Below are 20,875 nucleotides of genomic sequence, written 5' to 3'. Positions count from 1 at the left end.
GGGAAATAAAAATATTTGTGTGATTTGCTTTATTGTGATATTCACTTTATTGCAGTGGTTTGGAACTGAACTTGTAGTATCTCCAAGGTATGCTTATAGTAGGCTACCACAAGCAAAGTTAAAAGACATATGACAAAGAGGGAGATGATACATACAAATTACGGTTACTGAAAAGAATTAATATTTAAAACACATAGGAACTCAGTGAAATATAGCAGGAAAAAGACAGTAAACCATATTAAAAAAAGAAAAAAAATTGGTCAAAGGATATGAGCAGATAATTCACAAAAGAGCAAACCTTAACTAGGGCTACCATTCTGCTCAACTCTAGGGACACTATCTATGTGAAAAGAGTGCCCTGGAGGTATGCAGCCCCCCAGGGTATGGTTTATACAGTTATCATGTTAATTGGCTATCATATAAAGAGATGTTCATTCCTCATCAGGAAACACAAATGAAAGCAATGACATGACACTTTGTACCCATTAGATGGGCAAATTAGTGATTAACAAAATTGAAATAAAGCATAATACCATGCATGAAACAATGCATACACATATATATTAAATATAAGGGAATAGGTAAAGGAAAAGAATAGGACTAAGGTTCAGGCTAAATGGAGAAAAAAGTGAGGGCCTGGAATAGACCAACAATGCCAATATGTCATAAACTGAGGAGTATGAGTGACTTAATTTTGCATACTTAAGATTAAAAGAAAAATGTAATAAAAATACCAGATAATTCTAGAAAATGCAAACTAATTTACAGTGACAAAAGCAGATCAGTAGTTGCCTAAGGAAAGGGAGGGGAGCAGGAAGAAGAGATTATAGAGAGGCGTGAGGAAACTCTTGGGGACGACTGATATGTTCATTATCTTGACTGTTAAACATTTTTTAAAAATCAGAGTACTCTGAATAGATAATATATTCCATATGCTAAAAACCTACATAATGTACTTCTATTAGAACTAATTAAGCAATCCTGTATTGGCAAATAATTGTAGTTTTTTATATATATTACCTGTGTTTGTCCCCTTTGAAATAATGATGATCCATGAAGAATTTTAAACATATCTACCTCACAATTTATATTCCTAAGTGAAGTCAAATCTCGACCATCGCACCTACAGTAATAAAGGAAATAATTAAGTAAAGCAGTGTTACAAGTCAGAAAAATCACATGTTATCTTTTGAATCCTAACAGGAAGTTCTCAACTTGAACTCCATGTCATAACCGCCCGTAGAACTTTAAAAAAATAATATCGATACCTGGGCCCCATCTTAAGTCCCACTGAATTAGAATTTCAAGGGTTGTGACCCATACACTTATATTGTTAAAAAGCGCTGCAGGTAATTCTAACATGCAGTCACAGCTGTGAAGCAATGCTCTATACGACGCCCACAGAGAGACGAACACATCTACCCAATGCACACACTCTTCAACAGGTATCCATTTATAAAATAAACATTATATAATTCTTTCCTGTTATTTGAAAAAAAAAAAAAAGTCTTGCTTTGAGCAAGTTGCCACTTTTGAGGAAACGTGCCTTCAATTCCATCAAAAAAGGATATGTTTACCTTTTGTATTCATTCAAAATAATACTTCTAAAAACATCCTTCGCAGCAACATTGAAGGATTCTATTATTTCATAGGAATCGACTTCTGGAAATTTTTCTATAGAAGAAAAGACAAACCAAAACAAAGATTTTCTCTTTTTGGAAGATAAGATTTCTCTTAAGTTCACAGTATCAAATCAATTAACTATGGAAGTAAGCCAAGGGAGTTGACTCTGAACATTTAGTCCTCAAAGTAGATAAATTAAATGTTTCTAAGTAGGAGAGACACAAGTATTATACCTCAAATGCAGTTAATGGGAACTTAGTTTGCTTTCTACCAGAACAACAGTGCTTTGAAATCAGCTTTTTATTACATTATGTTATCTGACAAATCTAGCCAACCATATCATGAGAAGGTTTAACTGATATTTTAAGAGTAGTCTCCTTAACTTTTGCCTTAGGATCTTTTATCTTAGTCCACAAATAGAGGAATAATTTTTTTATATGTTACAAATCCCTACCGACTAGTTTTTAGTTAACATTTATCAAGTTCTTTCATAACCCAGGTAATTTACATGTTTTTTTAAAAAAATGCCTTTAATCTTTATAGCAATTTATGAGGTAAATTCTATTACTATTATCCCCATTCTACAGAAGGAAAAACAGGCCTGAAGAGGAGGTGTAAATTGCCTGAGATCACTCAGGTAGTAACTGACAGCTGTGACCTAAATACAGATTTGTCAGCCTAGGCTTATGCTTTTAAATGTTCAGCTACTTTATCTTACCAGTTGATTTATGCCAAGTTTTAAGCACTGTTCTCTTAAGCAATTGGTTTATTAAATGTAACTTTAAAGTAACCAGAACACAAGAAATGGCCACAGAGAGATATATTAAGAATTGTCTTCATCAGGCAAGAATAATTTTAAATATATTTTAATATGAATTTTTATGCTTTAACTGAGTTGCACTTGGAGAGGAAAATAATTAGTAACAAAACATTTAAAATATCCTATGAACCCAGAGGGTCATGAAGGTAATTATGTATTAATACAAACACAAAATCACTTTTCTTTTTAAATAAGGCAACAGGTATTATACAACTTCTCTTTTGTTTTTATGATTAGCTCTTTTATTGTAAATTGTTTAAGAAATTATTTCCCAGGTCAAAGTTATAAGGATATTAACCTGTATTTTGTACTAAATGCTTCAAAGTGTTTTTTTATTCAAACAGAAAGTCACAAAAATTATAATCATCCTCATCAGTTCACTCAGTCCCATGTAATTTTTTTTTCATCTTGATCTTTTGTTAGCACTTTTATGAATTCATCAGTTTTCCATTAGAGTTCTGAAAATGCTTATTCATTCAGTTCAACAACTTCTAATTCTTAATAGGATGAAATATAGTGAGAAAAGACCAAACTTTTTCAATGGCAATTATAGGTAATGGCCTTAATAGCAATGCTAGCAGCAGAATTTTTGTCTTAAGATAAGATACTCAGGTGAGAGAATATTTGTCTGTTAGCAGAAAAATTAATGAGAACTATATGTCATGCCTGGTACACATTCAGTTTGTGACTGATATTAAAACAATCAAATCCTTTGTTTAATAATTTTTAGAGAGCAAGATTGTCTAAAATCTAAATTTTACAATTCCACATGTTAATAATAACAACATCAGTTAACACTTACTGAACTTGCTATGTGCCAGGTGCAGATGTAAATGACTTATTCAATCCCCACAAACCATGTATTATTAGTATTGCAATTTTACAAATTAAGAACTCAAGAATTTTAAAGAATATCTTTTAGATTTTCATGACAGGATACAACAATACCCATTTCCGAGAATAAGAGTTTGATCCAGAAAAGGTCAGGAATACCTCACATTCAGCATTTATTGGTGCCCACTCTATGTCAGGTGCAGTTCTTACCCATTTATAGAGGTCAACTTAACAGTAACCTTGGGATGTATCATTATTTTAAGTTTACCAAAGATAAAACTAGGGAGTAATGAGAATAACCGATTTGTTCAAGGTCTCACAACTAAAACTTTAAAATCTATTATTTTCTTTAAATATTTTTTAAACTAAAAAAAAAAAAATTACCTTTTAGTTGTTCCTCTGTATCTAATCTAATCTTGTTAACAGCTTCATCTCTGGAAATCTAAAAGAAATTGAGGTTCAGTTATTATATTTAACATTTCTATTCTTAAAATTATTATACAATTAACACATTGTAATAGTAATCAGATTTCTCTAACGGTAACATTCTTTAAAAGATTGAAACTGGTTATTGATTTGTAGGGAATAGTACCTGTTTAATTCATTTAAATATATTTCCACACTTCCCTAAAAGTTTTCCCTAAAACTTCCTTCCCAACAAAAGGGAGAATGGAGAAGCAAACAGCTAGGCTTTTATTTAGCTTTCTGTTTAGAGATTTTTCATAAAAATAGGACAGATATTCATAAACAAAACTGTGTAAGCTATGACAAAAAAGAATTCCCAGAGCAATTATATAAACAAAATTCAGGTATACCTACTTTATCATGTTCATGATCTGTAAAAACTGCGTAGAGTTTTTCCATGGCAAGTCTATTTTAAGCACAAAATAAATGTGAGTATATTTGGAAACACTAGGCAGTGTCTCTTATAAACTGAATAGACTGAATAAAATAAATAAAACTGAAATATTTAATAATAAACTAAAATATTTAACATTTCATAAAGAATTAAAAATATGTATTTATTGCTCTATAACACTGCTAGTCTGTTTACTATTTATGATACAGAACACCAATTTCTTTCTCCTTACATCTTAAGGGAATCACACACATGCCCTCCCTTCTTAATTGTTCAATTAATTTCACCTTAGATTTTTCTCTTTCTCTCTGCTCACTCTCTCTCATATGCCCAGTTGCTTTTTTCTGTTCTACGTGTTTTGGCTGTTATTGCAGGCAACGCTTTTGTTGGGGACAGTGTATATAACTCTTTAATCTCTGAGTAATGGCTGTGAGACTCATACTAATGGAAATATTAACTTTTTCAATTTATTTCAAATAAAGTGAAATAATTTTCTGGTCATTCATTCATAATTTACTGAGTACTTATGTGCAGGCACTATTATAAGGACTGGGCATATAGTGGTGATTCTATTTCTTTTCAAGAACCTCAACAGTTTCCTTAGATATTCAAATATCTTATGCTTTATATACTTTTTTCCTTGACACAGAGAGATATGAGGATGATCTGAATCTTCACCAGTAAACTCACTCTCCCCTTTCCTTTGAGATTCAAACTTAGGCCCTTCAAGAGGGATGTGGGTTTATCCTTTTTAAAGCATTAGACTGGTATTTATGGCATGACTCTTAAAATAGAAGGGTGCTATTTAAGAAGTAACGCATGGACAATGCTTTTGTGAGAAGTTTTTTCTGAGAGGAAATTAAATCTGGTGACACTTTCATATTTTCTTTTGTACAGATGTTCTTACTTATGAGCGTGTTTCACAATCTCTGGCAAAGGGACAAATAACTTCTGAGGTGTCCTCTTGGCAACACCAATTTCTTTTACCAACTGCTGGATGCCCTGAATTATTTGTTGTGTATATTTTACTCCCACTTTGATAGCATGGCAAAAGTCCTGCTGTAAAATATTCTCTGCAGAGGCTTCCAACATGACTAAAAAAAAAAAGAAAAAAAAAAAGACTGCCATTGAACCTTTTACCAATATAGCATTTTCAAATACCATGATATGACATCAATACTACAGATGAATTTGTTTATTAATCCTTTTTGATTTCTTTCCTCAGAATCAATATAATTCCAAAATATAAACAGTAGTAAATGAATAAAGAAACCTTGATATTTGAAGTTAGGTTTATATTCTTCATAAATTTAATGAGAGATTTCTCATAAAAAATGAAATGGAAAATAAACTATGCACACAATTTTTTATAACAGCTTTTTAAGATATAATTCAAATACCATAAAATTCCATCTTTTAATGTGTACAATTGCATCTTTTTTAAAAATGTATTTAAAATGAAATTTTACAATATCAGCACAATAGGTGGCCAATAAATGTTCCCTGTTTAACAATATTTGATGTGACCTCCCACTTAATTTGGGCATTGTCACATTGTCTAATTCTTGCACAGGTGGGGAAATCTTTGCAGTGATACTGTTTCAAGTAAGCCAACTAGAGAACCCTAGCTACTACCATAAAAAGGTTGTTTTTATAGTTCTCTAACAGTAAAACTCCTGTGTAAAGCAGGGAAGCTCCAAAGTAAGGCTTCTAGCATGGTATCTAGCTAAAATCTACTATTCAGCTTTGGCTTTGGTTTCTACAAGGCTGAATAGACTCCTGCCAACTTGTGTGCCATTCTGGCATTCCTCAACTTGTCCAAGTCAAAGATCATACATAGTTACCATCATAACTAATATGTTTAACCACATAATGTTGTCATTAAGATTTATTATTGCCTAAAAAGTCACTTCTAAGGCTTCTAGGCATAACGGAGAATGAAAAACAATCTACTTAAAATGCTTCATATGTTGGAATTCCATCAGTCAATTGAAGCAGACTTGTGGAACTGTAACAAAAGATATAACACTTGTGTCATTGATGTCCTGGAAAGAAAGGAGAAAGATGGCAGGGCTGAAAAGTACTGGGAAAACAAAATAGCTAGAAACTCCCCAAATTTGGCGGAGACATAAACCTGCATATTCAAGAAGCTGAATAAACCCTACATAGGATGACCCAAAGAAAGACACATCATAATTAAACTTCTGATAACCAAAGACAAAGAAAAAAATCTTGAAATCAGCCAGAGAAAAATGACACCTTACCCATATGGGAAAAGCAAACAACAGCAGATTTATTATCAGAAACCATGGAGGCCAGAAGAAAGAGGCATAATATTTTTCAGGTGCTGAAAGAAAAGAACTGTTATCACAGAATCCTATACCCTATACCCAGTGAAGATATTTAGGAATGAAGGAGAAATCAAGACTCTTAGATGAAGGAGAAAGAAGAAAATACCTCACCCTAAAATGGCTAAAGGAAGTTCTCTAAACAGAAAGCAAACAATAAAGGAAGAAACCATGTTAAGAACATGTTAAGCAGAAATATTGGTAAGTACAAGACACTTTCCTTCTCTGGAATTTTCTAAACTGATGGTTGAAGCAAAAGCAAAAATTGTGACACTTCCCTGTTGTGGTTCTAAATGTAGATAAACATTAAACGAATATACATGGGGAGGGTAAAGGGAGGTAAGGTTTCAATTCTTCACTTGAGGCATGAAGATGCTTCCTCTGATACCATGATATGGAGATGGTTATGTCCTTTTTCTTATCTGTATTCCCATGACACCTCTCACTTTCACAGAATTAAATTGGAGATTTAAAAACATGCATTTAGAGCTTCCCTGGTGGCACAGTGGTTAAGAATCTGCCTGCCAATGCAGGGGACACGGGTTCAAGCCCTGGTCCGGGAAGATCCCACATGCTATGGAGCAACTAAGCCCATGTGCCACAACTACTGAGCCTGCGCTCTAGAGCCCGTGAACCACAACTACTGAACCCACGTGCCACACTACTGTAGCCCGCGCACCTAGAGCCCATGCTCTGCAACAAGAGAAGCCACCGCAATGAGAAGCCTGCACACCTCAACGAAGAGTAGCCCCCACTTGCTGCAACGAGAGAAAGACTGTGAGCAGCAACAAAGACCCAACACAGCCATAAATAAATAAATTAAATTAACAAATTTTTAAAAAATTAAAAAAAAACCCAAAACATTAATTTAAAAAATATTTATTTGGCTACAACCAAGTCTTAGTTGCAGTATGTGTGATCTTTTCTAGTTGCAGCACGTGGGATCTTTTAAGTTTCAGCACACAGGATCTTCATTGCAGTGTGTGGGATCTTTGTTGCGGCATGCATGCAGGATCTAGTTCCCTGACCAGGGATTGAACCCGGGACCCTGCACTGGGAGCGCAGAGCTCCAGCCACTGGACCACCAGGGAAGTCCCACACATGCATTTAATGTATATAAATTATACCTCAGTAAATTCATTTAAAGAATATGGCAAAGAGAATATGGCAAAGAAAATGAATATTACTCAGACTTTGTTTTCACCAATTAAACTTCAAAGCAATTCATTTTTTAAAGTGCTTTATAAGAAAATCCCTTATGGTTTTGAGTCTGTAGACCTGTGCTGTTCAATATGATAAATACCTGTCCCATACAGCTATTTGCATTTAAATAAGTTAAAATTATATAAAATTAAAACTTCAGTTCCTAGTTCACTAGCCACATTTCAAGTACTGAGTAATCACATGTTCAGATATAAAACATTTCCTTCATTGCAGAGAGTTCTGGACAGCACTGCCATAGAGGCTAAAATTTTAAACAAAAAAGCTTGTCAAAATGATTGCTCTGAACTTAACCATTTTCAATAGTTGAAGATAAAGGACTTCTGAGATTAGCTGAAGTTATGAATTCTAGATAGTTTTTTCCATAAAAATTGTTACTGGTGTACTTTTTTCCTAAATTATATCCTAGTATACACAGAAAGATTAGTGATATTAAATGTACCAGTTGAAAACAGGCATCTAAATAGCACGGTGCAGAATAATGGCTGCGGATGTAACCAGTGGCTAATAGTGCATAGAAATTATTCTTGCCCTAAGCAGAAATACAGACACAGATGTAGAGAACACACTATGAATACCAAGGGGGCGAGGGGGGTGGGTGGGATGAACTGGGAGATTGGGACTGACACACATACACTACTGTGTATAAAACAGGTAACTAATGAGAACATACTATATATCACAGGGAACTCCACTCAGTACTCCGTGGTGACCTAAATGGGAAGGAAATCCAAAAAAGGGGGGATATAGGTATATGTATAGCTGATTCACTTTGCTGTAGAGCAGAAACTAATGCAACATTGTAAAGCAACTATACTCCAATAAAAATTAATAAAAAAAAAATTATTCTTGCCCTTTAAGGTCATACTTTAAAAATCCAGATTACTAAATATTTTAATAATGAAATGGTAGCAATTACTTTTTTGTATTTTTGTATCCCAGAAGTTCCATGATGATGATATTTGACTTGGACCCAATATTAACTTTAACACATGAACATGGGATCAAATGTATATTTGGTGTACCTTGACAAAAGTACAGAGTACTGGCTGTGTATCTTCAAGAAAATAGTGATGCGGAAGTCATAAAATGGATGCTGTTAACTTCTGAAACCAGTCTCCTTACAGGTTGGTTCTGAATCACGTTCAGCCTCCTTATAATTACTCAAGACTACCCTGTGATGGTTTAAGCAGTTTCTGGTTTCATTCTTCCATCTAGAGAGGAACAGGTGAGAACAGCCAGCTGGAAGGCTGCCTATCGGGTTACTGTGGCATGCCACAGATACAGTAAAGATCCTTAGTTCATTCCTCCAATATCTATTTAAAATTAGAGGGGTTCAAATTCTAAGGCAGATCGAGGCTATATGACCATTTAGAAGCAAGTTTATTTTGTGTCTTAATGGTAATAGCAGGTATTAACTGTTTGCTTACTAGGTACTTTACAAACCTGCCAGGTACTTTACAAACCTTGACTCTAATCATAATGGCCCTGTAAAGAAGCCAAATCGATTTACTAATTGGAAGTAAATGACATTGTAACTTTCAGCAAAAAAAATTTCAGATGGAGAACAAGTGAACTTCAAATAGTAAACCAATACTCTGCTCAAGGCCCTTTCTGAGATGCTCAAATATGATGTAGGGGTCATTCGTTATTCAGAGCCTCCCCAAATCTTTGGAATCCTCTCTATACCTCAGTAGTTCCCCACCTTCTCAAGGTAGAATCCAAAAACCACTTCCTTGCCTCCCCTGTAGTCATGGATGCAGATGTGTTACACTTCTGTCCAATAAGATGTAAGTGGAAACTGCTATGTGGGGACTTCTGGGAAAGTTCTTTAAAAGGGAGGCTGACTTACTCAGAGAGCACACTCCTTTTTCTATTCCCCTTTTTCTTTTTTCTTCCTCCTGCCTGTAAGTTAGAAAGGTTGGCCAGAGCTCTGGTAGCCTGTTCATAAGTATGAAGATGTGGGCCACATCCTGAGGACAGCAGAGTAGAAAGCTAAAAAAAGAATCTAGATTTCTTAAGACATTATGGAGCTGCTGTAATTGTCCTGGACTCATTACCTCTGAATTTTTGTTACTTGAGAGAAAAATAAGTTCCTATCTTGTTTAAGCCTTATTTAGTTTAACCACACAATCCCTAACTAACATGTAGATAATACACAACTCCTGTTTCATGTGTTTTGTCTATCATATATATTGATAGTACCTAATTCTAACTCATTACTAACACTCCAAAAGAAGAAGCTGGAAATGAGGTGTTGCACACATTAATTGTCCAAAAAAAGAACTAAAAGTTTAATAGTTTACGTTTCATCAAAATGTTCCCACATTAGAAGATCCATTGTCAAAAAGTTCCAGACATCAAATGTCACATAGTAGAATAAACTGCTAAGAGACCTTAATTAATTTGTCCATGGTTAACTGCGGCAGATGCTGGGTTTCAAACCCAGGTCATTTGGACTGTTAAAGCCCATTCTTCTTCAACAGAACCAGCCCCTGATTTTCATTCATGCAATTATGACACTTTAGTTAAAAGGAGTGAAGGTGGCCCATGGTCAGAGCATTTCTTCTACTTTATTACTAGTTTTCCACCTACTGGAAATATGATACCTCTTTCTCAGAGGACAACAAACAGACTTAGAATGACTGCATTAGCTAAATTAACATATTTAAATGAATGAAACAATTAATTTACTACCACAGTTGGAACTCCAAATTTTAGACCAGCTTATCTGTCTAAAAATAATTACTAGAATTATCTTGATAATGATTTTTGTATATTTCAATTAGAGTGGTATAACAGTCTATAATTTTAGGTATTGTTTGATATGAAGCAAGAGTTCTACCAAAATAGGGCAGCAATAAAACAAAAATCTTTATGGCGAATTAACAAAGCACACATACAACAAAAAAAAGAGTTTAAATGCATTTTTAAGAAGACAGAACTTGTAAGTAAAATCCAGAATAAATCTACCACTTAAACTACTTACCAATCTGACTTTTAGGTGCTCCAGTAACCACTAAATTTAAAGTACTGGAAGACATTTCTTTTCGTGTTGGGTTAACAACACATTCTCCATCAATCATTCCTATTCGTACTGCCCCTAAAACATATTAAAATATTGGCAACTGTTTAATAAAAACTCAGTTTTCAAGACATCCTAGTGACAGCTTCAATCCCTATCTTCAATTGTGACCACAGTAAAATCCATATTTCTATCATGGTATTTAAGGCCCACAGATTATACTACCTCACCCTACCTCTGGCCTTACTGGACCACTCAGTTGCTCAAGTACACCATTTTTTCTACATCTCTGTAATTATGCTCATGTTCTTCTCCTGGTCTAGAATGTGCTTTCTCTAAGGCAAGTGCTTACAATCTGATCCTACTAAGGTTCAGCTTAAATGTCGACAACTCTGAGGAGCTCTCCTTGACAACCTGACCTCACAAGACTAAACCCGCCCTTCTCTATCATTTTCTTAGCACTCTGACTACACTTTTATAATACTGTTTATAAATAAAAATAATTATTTGTCTGTTTCACTTATGCTGAAACCAAGAACTGTCTCATTCATCTTGTACTGCTGATGCCTAGTCTGCCTTAGTTCCTTCAGTGCTTAGCTCAGTATCTGGCATTTAGGACACTCAATAATTATTTACTTGATGAATCATTTGTATATTGCATGATTACAACTTATAAGAGCTGTAAGTTACAAACATGTTTGCATTATCCTGAAAGAGTATTTACTCTGACAATTTCCCAGTCCAAAAAAAGAGAAAGTCCTCTAACAGAAGAGGCAACAAAGAAGTCACAGTATCTAAAAACATAAAATAATCTTTAACACCATAACATATAGAAACAAAACCCAAAGCAAAGATAAAAATGTCTCAAAATGCTGAAAGGACTCTTCTTAGAATGTCATTTAATTCAACTCCCTAAGAAATAATAATTCAGAGCCAATAAATTTATTCCCTTGCTATAGCATGCTTACTCTTATTTCTTGAAAAAAATGTTTCTTATTTTCAAATCCTAACTTACCAATAGGTCCGTTCCAAGGAATATCTGATAATGAGAGGGCTACAGAAGCTTTAAGGAAAAAGGAAAAAAATAAGAGCTGAAATAAAAATATTTCATCGCTTAAAAAAAAACAGTAATAATTTTAATCTTTATTTTTATACTTACCACCATTAATTGCTAGGACATCAGGTTCATTAACACCATCTACTGCTAGCAGATTACAAAGGATCTGGTGCAAGGGAAAAAATTCAAAGCACTTAAAAAAAAATCTACTCGATTTGGGAGGATTATCATTTCGATTAACATCTTGTCCTAAAATATAGGAGCACTATATGGTTAAAAGCAGGGCCTTTGTAGTCAAACCCCTTAATTCTGGTTATCATTTAACTACATGCTTGACCATTGACAAATTACTTAAATTAAGCCTCAAAAGTTTCCTTATCTTTAAAAGGGAAAAATAACAGCATCTTCCTAAACAGTTCTTAGGAAAATTATAGGAAATATTGTGTGTAAAGCATTTATAATACTGAGCATGTTGAAAGTATTCAGTAAATGTTAGCTATGTTAGTAAATGTTACATAAAAATATTGTTGTCTTCTGTTTGCTAAGCACAGACAAATAAATTACACTAATAATATGCTTATGTCATGTACTTAGGAAAATAACTTCTTGAGGCAGTGACATCCTTGCAAAGGGATATTTGCAAGGCATATTTATTTTTCTCAAATACATAAAATAGTTACTTAATTAAAGTATATGGGTCATTATTCTGAAAGAAAGTAATATTCAGAAAGTATTAAAATATAAGAAAGTAGAGGTATGGAGGACCCAGTGATAAAAATAGGTAATACAGATTAGTTGTGTCAACTGTCCTAGTCTGTTATTAATATGACCTTCAAGGCCCAGCCTGAACTGTCCCCACCCACCTCAATCACTCTACCCTTTTTTCAGATTTACCAACCTCTTTCCTGCCTTAGGGCTTCTGTACTTTCCATTCCATCTTCCTACACTACTACATTGGCTAATTCCTACTCATAATTCAGGTATCAGCTCAAATTGACACCAAATAAATGTTAGCTTTTAAAAATTATTGTTTTTAAAAAAACTTAATGTAAAATGTAGCAGGATCACCAGAAATTCTTATTTTGTACTGTTTAAAATGTTTAGACTAGGAAGTATTAAATAGAGATTCATTAAGTCATTTTTGATTGACCTGGAAACAAATAAACCTAAAACAGAACCTACCTGTGTATCATAAAAGTAGCCTGCTGGAAAGAGAGGTCTAATTGAACGATCTGCCAAAAGCAAAAAAAGAAAAGACATTAAATAGTTACTGACAGAAGTTGCTTCACAGTTTAAAACTTTTCCCTCATTAAACAAGCTAAAAAATAATATAACTAGCCATTCAATAAAACAAAACAATAATAACAAAAACAAAACCCTTGGACTAATTTACTGACAGGGTCACAGATAAATGTTAATATACATCATGCCCTAAAGATGAAAAACTAGCAGGGCAAGAGCACCCAAGTGTAAAATTGGGGAGCAGCTTTTCATTCTGGTTCCACAGGCATCAGAATTCATTGCTTATTTGTTATTTATTTATATAAGTGGAGGAAGGAGACTTAACCAACAGCAGACCAAAAGAAAATCCTTCCTTGATTTTCTGTGTCTGATGAATGCATATAAATATAAAGTAGAAATTTTGGGTAGAAGAGCTATAGACTACAAATGATCCACAGTATTTAAAGATGTCGAAGATTTGAAAGGTTATAAACATATTTTAGTAGTTGATGAATATAATGCTTTCAGGAATTACCATGCTGAACATAAAAATGGAAAATACTCACGATAGGTTCAACAGAGTAGAGGCGTGGGCCACAGAATTTACATGATTAATAGAGATTCATTCATTTGGTCAACAAATATTTATTGAATGCCTATTTTGTGCTGGGCAGTATGCCAGGTATAGGGGATTCAGTATTAAACAAACAAAAAGTTTTTTCTCTCATGAAGCCTCCATTTGAGTGAGGGGATACAGAAAGTAAATAATCTTAGGCAGTGTTAATGTAGTGAAAGAAAATTTAATAGATACTGTAGAATACAGATGGAAGAAAAGAGATACTAACACAGGCTTATCAGAGAGGGTTAATGCCTCTATCTTAATATCTTACCTATTACTCGACTTGTAAGAATTTCTTTATCAGAAGATCCAATCTCTCTTCTAAGATAGTTTGTGGGAATTCTACCTGCTGCAGCAGCCTTCTGTCTATAGTCAACCTGAAGTAGCAATGAAAAAAATGCAATTCATTCAACTGATTTTGGTAGTAGCAAACTATTCCCCAAGAATTACTATATAGATACAATTCTTCTGAGGTTGCAACAGCATATTCCAGACTAAGAGTGGAGAATATTTTGTTTACTTTTAGTGTTTTGTATCTCTTAGGGAAAGGAGAGCTGATAGAAATGTTTCAGCAAATGGATTTTTTTTTTTAATTAATTAATTTATTTTTGGCTGCATTGGGTCTTCATTGCTGCGCACGGGCTCTCCCTAGTTGCGTCAAGCAGGGGCTACTCTTCGTTACGGTGAGTGGGCTTCTCATTGTGGCAGCTTCTCTTATTGTGGAGCACGGGTTCCAGGTGCGCAGGCCTCAGTAGTTGTGGCATGTGGGCTCAGTAGTTGTGGTACACAGGCCTAGTTGCTCCACGGCGTGTGGGATCTTCCTGGACCAGGGCCCGAACCCGCGTCCCCTGCATTGGCAGGCAGATTCCCAACCACTGCATCACCAGGGAAGCCCCCAGCAAATGGAGTTTTTAAAAGACTTCCACTTAGTCAGATGACTGTGTAGCCTCCCTACTTCCCACTTCCTGGTCAAGTTCAACATTGCCTTTTTTTGTATTACCTCTCTTAGATATAACTGCATTCCCCTTTTCATAATAAAAGAAGCCATAAAATACTAATGAGCTCTTTACTCTTCACCAAACATATACTTGCAGACTCATACTAAAGGGAAATTTATGAAAGCAATGAATTCTTTGCTTATTAAACATCAAAGTACTTGTGCACTTCCACTGTTTTTGTCAACTTAATGAACTTGGACCTTGTAAAGTATGCTTACCACTAATATGAGAATTGGTTATGAAGCAATCAGTTTAAATTCTTTTAATGACTCAGTATCAAACAATTAAGGAAATCCTTTATTGTGCAAAGTTTACACTTTGTACTCACTAGACACTGGACGAAAATACTATAAATTCTATATTTATGCTATATTACAGTTCAGAAAAATCAGCAAATACTTACCACCAAAGGCATGAACTGGGAAGGTGAAGGTTTTGTTTTACTGACAGCTGTGACCATCACTGCAGTGTCACCTGACTTAGTTAAACATAAACAACAACACTGGTAAATTCTTTTAAAATCAGATATCAACATATAAGCAGTGAATGACTAAATCCTCCCTCAGTTAAATGAAGGGAAGAGAAATGTTATTCCATGACACAATGACTATGAAAATAATTATTCACAAGTAGTCCGATCTTAATCCCTTCTGCATGGTCGTGATGTGTATTAGAATAGTCACTAAGTTTTTCAAAAGCAACAGAACTAAAGTGAAAAGGCTGATAGCTTAGTCACATCCAATCATATTTTCTACTTCTTATTAGGAAATTTAGACTATAAAGAAAAATTTCCCAAGTATTACTATTGAAGAAACCTGTAAAATTACTTTCTCTAGAAAAGCATTACAGAATTTACAAGAATAAAACAGAACCCCAAGTTTGGAAGAGATCTTAAAGTTTATTTAATATATCTAGTCCTCTGACTCCCTGGTTGTCTGGAATGGTTCTGACACTAGAAATGGTCTGAATTAATTTCCAATACCAAAATTCTAAGAAGTTACATGATGTTTTAAAGATATTCAGTACCAGTCTTGATAACCATTTTTAAGATGAAAATTTAACAACTTGGACTTTTTACCTGTACTATAGCAGAGCCATCTGCAAATCTGGCCAGTTTTCCAGAGGATATTTCTAATTTTCTGTTTAAAATAAAAATTCAGTACAAAAGGACTTAGGTCATCAGTACAATTCCCAGCTTAGAATAAAGCAATTAAAGATTCTAATAGAAGAACTAAAGGTTACCAAGCCCCACAGGCCCCCAACCAGCAAAAAAACAAACTAAAAAGGGATAGAGTTCACTATCATTATTGAAGATACAGGGGAATTTAAGAGCTGCTTTAGGAAAAACATAGAAACCAAGGCACAGGATAATCTGAATGACACAGTATTTCTGGGGTGCAAAAAGCTTTCTTCTTCTTTTTTTAAAAATAATTTTTATTGGAGTATAGTTGCTTTACATTGTTGTGTTAGTTTCTGCTGTAAAGCAAAGTGAATTAGCTGTACGTATACATATATCCCCAGAAGTTGTCTTCTTAAGTGTATTTCCCATTGACCACATTAGTCTCTTGTTTTACCACCCTTGCCTTGTTGACTGAAGTAGCCTTTTACCACATAAACTGGATCATTTCTCTCCTTAAATCCTTTAAAATTTCCCTCATTGCTTTCCAAATATAAACTCCAAGATTGACTGCAGACACCTTCATTTTCTACAATGGCGCCAAGATAAGTCAATGGGGGAAAGAAAGTCTTTTCAACCAATGGTGCTGGGACAATTGGATATCCATATGCAAAAAAGTTAATGCAGTTGGACCCTTCCCTTGTATCATAAATAAAAATTAACTCAAAATGGATTATTGACTTAAATGTAAAAGTTAAAACTATAAAACTCTAAGGAAAAAACATAGGAATAAATCTTCATAAATTTGGGTTAGACAACGTCTTCTTGTAGATGACACCAAAAGCACAAGTAATAAAAGGAAAAAAATAGATAAATCTGACTTCATCAAAATTGAAAACTTTCATGCTTCAAAGAATATTATCAAGAAAGTGAAAGAAAACCTACAGAATAGGAGAAATTATTTTGAAATCATATACCTGATAAGGGACTTGTATCTAGAATATGTAAAGAATTCTTACAACTTAACAATAAAAAGAAACCCAGTTTTAAAAACTGGCAAAGGATTTGAACAGATGTCTCTTCAAGGAAGATCAACAAATGGCCAACAAATAATGAAAATATGCTCACCATCATTAGCCACTAGGGAAATGCAAATCAAAACCACAATGAGATACTGTTCACATCTATTAGGATGTTATATGTTGATGACGATGTGGAGAAATTGGAACTCTCATACACTGCTGACTGAAATGTAAAATGGTGCATCTGCTTTGGGAAATAATCTGGCAATTCCACAAAAGGTTAACAAAGAAGTACTATATGACCCAGCAATTCTACTCCTGTATATATCCAAGAGAAATGAAAACATATGTCCATGTAAAAATCTGCACATGAACCTTCACAACAGCATTATTAATAACAGCTCCCCAGTGGAAACAATCCAGATGTCTGCCAACTGACAAACCAGTGTATCAAGGAAGAGAGTACGGATACTGACAAGGATGAGCCAAGGAGTGGACTATCCCCACCCTGGCTAAGAATAAGCCCTCCCAATTGTGTCAAAAACCAGGAGAGAAGTGGAGCCAGGAAAGCACTGTTAAAAGCTTCTAAAACAAATATACAGCTCGGGTTTGAACTGCAAGGGTCCACTTATACATGGAATTTTTTTTTTTAGTAAACACAGTTCTTCACAGTCTTCGGTTGGTTGAATCATCTGATGCAGAACTATGAATAGGGAGGGCTGACTATGGGACTTGAGCATCCATGGATTTTGGTATCCACGGTGGGTCCTGGAACCAATTCCCCACAGATACTGAGGGACGACTGTATTTACAATGGGGACTGAATGAGTTGGTGAGAGAAAAACAAACAAGCAAACAAACAGACCAGCTCTGCAGTACCCCCAATGTTCTCAAACCCATGCTTGATTTATAGTCAAATACCAAATCCTCCTACTTTCTTTGTTCCCTCTCTTGAGTCTAGTCAGTGTCTCCTTTAGGGGTCCTAGACCTCCCACCAGATAGTCATATGGTCCTGCCTTGGTGATTGCCCTAATTTAAACTGTTTTTTTCCCCAAATGTGTGCAATTTATAGTATGTAATGAACCAGGTGGTTACTTTCTATTGTCTCATAATCTCAGTTGGTGTTAACTGACCTATGTAATTTTTTCTGTTAACGCACTTTTAGCTGTTTTTGGTGCAAATCTGTTATTAGTTTTGTATTTCATGGTTGATTTTACCTCTTATCAATTTACTTGCCAACACTTTAATGTATAAAATACCTCCAAATATTAATACATAATAGATTGCTAACACATCAGTGGCAACTGGAAGTGGGTGGCTATGGAACTGTATGGGAAGGAGATTTTTGAGCTTTTTAAATGTTGAACTATGTGAGTGAATATCTAATCAAAAAATACTTTTGAAAAAAATAAATAATAAAAAGGATAAGATGAGCAGGGAGATCCTATTGGTGGGCAGAACAGTGGGAGGAGGTAGTTTAGGAAGATAGAAGGGAAAAGAGGAGCCATCTGCCACAGGAAGTAGAACTCCAGGGATAGAGATATGCTTAAAGAACATTTTTAGAAACACTTGCAAAATGGTATGGAATGTAACCACCTTACTCCAACTTCCACCAAGAAAAATTCAGTAGTACTGATACAAAACTCACCCCCCCCCACCCCTGCAAACAAAACAAAACAAAACAAAACACCCACCTTTATGATTTGGCCTTGCTTTGTTGCTAAGTCACATTTCATCTTTCACACCATCCACAGTAAGTTATTTGTAGTTACTCAATGCACTCTCTCACTTCTCTGCAACTCCACTTGCCACTTTCTCTGCTACCTTCTCCTTGCCTTTCAGGATTCACCTTGAACAGTAAGCTTTAGGGTGTGATAAACATCCCTCTGTGCTCCTTCAGCACCCTGTTCATACCTAATACCTTTCCCACACTGATTTTCTCAGCACTGAACCTCTGTTTATCTTACTTCCTCATCAGACTATCTCTAGTGCCTTGTAACTCAATATCGTAGATGCTCAAAAATAACTTGTTGAAATGGAAATTAAAGTTACCCCAAAGGTTACTATAATTATTAAATACATTTACCACAATAGTATACAACCTCCTAGGGCACTGTAAAGAATACATATAACAAGTATAAAGTATGTGGTACATTGTAATCACCCCAAAAAGTTTGCTGCAAACAACAAACTTATGACAAAGAAAATAACTGATTTACCCAGCAGGTATGATATTTATGAATCTCACTGTTACAACACACGACACAGGTTTAAAAAGAGGTTACAAGAGGTTACAAGAGGTCCAGGTTGACTAATAAATGAAAGATTCAAAGTAGATTATTCATGAAAAATTTGGAGGGCAGAGGTTAATCTTGTTGCTTTGAGTCCCTCATGCCTAACAAATAGGAAATGTCTGTTGAGTGAAATGTTCTGGGGCTTTTCTTAAGAGAAGAATAAATGTTCAGTCCTTGAAGAATGGAAGAGATATCTTTTCCCTCAAAAACTCAAAATCAAGGAATGCCAGAGGTGGAAAGACCTTAGAGATCATCTAGTCTAGAGGTCAGCAAACTACAGCATGTTTCTTTACAGCCTTTCACCTAAGACTGTTTCTTACATTTTTAGACGGTTTGTAAACACACATGAATATGTGACACAGTAAGCAGCCCACAAAGCCTAAAATATTTACTGTCTAGCCTCTTACAGAAAAAGTTTGCTGAATCTTTATCTAATTCAGTCTCTTCATTTGGGGGGCAGAGATGGGGGGCTGGGGGGGGGGTCGGAAGTGGTGAAGTAACTTGTTCAAAGATCATTCAGTAACTTAGGGAGGAAGTCCTGGATTCAAAGCCAGATTTTCTGGCTTTTGTATGAACTAGGATCAGTTTTTTTTTTAAGTACATGTGAAAGGTGTAGATATATAAAGTAATAAGCATTAGCAGTTTCATTTATTCTAAAAATGAATCCGGTAGTTTTTAAAAAGTGATTTTAGACATGAATTCTGGCAAACAGACCCCTAAAGAGAGTTTGAAAAACAAGTTCAAAATCCACCTAGCCTCACAATACTAGCTTTGGTTGACTCTGAGAAAGCTACCTAACGTTCTCTGAGCCTCTGTTTTAATACATTTACTACAGGCTTAAACATGAGAGTGTCATATAACCGGCGTTCAATAAACTGACCTTGCCCTTCCCTTCCTACCCAAGGTCATACAGGCCAAGATTTTTAGGCAGTAAACTGAATTGGATAACGTAAGCATCAATTATCAACGCATTATCTTTTCATTTCATAGCCCAGGAGTCCTCGAAAGTAAAGGGAACGGAAATCAGGTGGACAGACTCTGCTGGGGAAAAGCCCGGAGCAGGGCAGAAGGGAGGAACAAGAAGCAAAGGGCACGAGGCTGAGACAGCGCTAGAAGGAGGGTGCCAAGAGACACCCCAAACCCGAAAAGGGAAATTTGGAATTTAGGTTTGCGATAAAGAGGGGGAAAGAGACCTGGGGTGTCGGATTCGTACTCTAGAAAGTGAATATACTCGGGCTGGCCTGCCATGACGCCTTGTGAAAGAACAGAGAACGCACACCGTTCCTTACCTGCTGCCTAAGTCCACGGCCACGGTTCGCGACCCCGCGCCACCCCATAGTGCTCGCACCTGCAACTGGGTGAGTGTCCGACCCCGCCCGGGCAGACGGAGGGGACCATGGCTCAGTGGCCGGGGCCGGAGCCGGAGGCACGAGCAGCAAGGCCTGCAGGCCGCCATGACACTCGGCAAGCGCTCAGGCCGGGCTGCGCCCTGATTGGCTTACTCAGCAGGTAGTGGGCGGAGCCTAATGCAGTTTCGTTTCCGCGGTGCAGTGGGGAACGCCGGGGAATCGGATACCCGGCCGCTTTCTACGAGACCTAGAGAGGGCCAAACCTATCTGAACGCGATTGTGACTTAAGCAGTCTTTCTTTCTGTATTAGCCAATGGACAACAATTAGAAAAATAATGTGGGCTTTTTGGTTGTTTTTTGTTTTGCTATCGTAGTTTACAAGAAAGTCCTAGAATAATGTAAGTGTTTAATAAGTAGAGTAAATATAGTAGTAATAGAAATAATCAGAAAACACATTATTATTTGGCT

The 20,875-nt window shown here is 35.5% G+C and overlaps 1 protein-coding gene across 1 annotated transcript in view; it reads right to left on the bottom strand.

Moving 5' to 3' along the window:
* The window catches only part of PNPT1 (polyribonucleotide nucleotidyltransferase 1), a 42,068-nt gene extending 21,516 nt beyond the window's left edge, over positions 1-20,552 (bottom strand). Inside the window, exons 1-13 of the mRNA XM_059080019.2 lie at positions 20,348-20,552; positions 15,704-15,764; positions 15,029-15,103; positions 13,899-14,004; positions 12,970-13,019; positions 11,890-11,953; positions 11,746-11,793; positions 10,695-10,808; positions 5,044-5,230; positions 4,097-4,148; positions 3,662-3,719; positions 1,578-1,674; positions 1,021-1,123 (exon numbers count right to left, since the gene is read on the bottom strand). Coding sequence (XP_058936002.1) covers positions 1,021-1,123; positions 1,578-1,674; positions 3,662-3,719; positions 4,097-4,148; positions 5,044-5,230; positions 10,695-10,808; positions 11,746-11,793; positions 11,890-11,953; positions 12,970-13,019; positions 13,899-14,004; positions 15,029-15,103; positions 15,704-15,764; positions 20,348-20,514 — 1,182 coding nt within the window. The 5' untranslated portion in view covers positions 20,515-20,552. The remainder of the gene's footprint in view (positions 1-1,020; positions 1,124-1,577; positions 1,675-3,661; positions 3,720-4,096; positions 4,149-5,043; positions 5,231-10,694; positions 10,809-11,745; positions 11,794-11,889; positions 11,954-12,969; positions 13,020-13,898; positions 14,005-15,028; positions 15,104-15,703; positions 15,765-20,347) is intronic.
* Between the last annotated feature and the right edge of the window lie 323 nt (positions 20,553-20,875).

Source organism: Kogia breviceps, chromosome 11 (genome assembly GCF_026419965.1).
Source record: "Kogia breviceps isolate mKogBre1 chromosome 11, mKogBre1 haplotype 1, whole genome shotgun sequence".
NCBI lineage: Eukaryota > Metazoa > Chordata > Mammalia > Artiodactyla > Physeteridae > Kogia > Kogia breviceps.
Note: the sequence above shows the minus strand (reverse complement) of the source record. Positions and strands in the feature narration are given on the sequence as shown.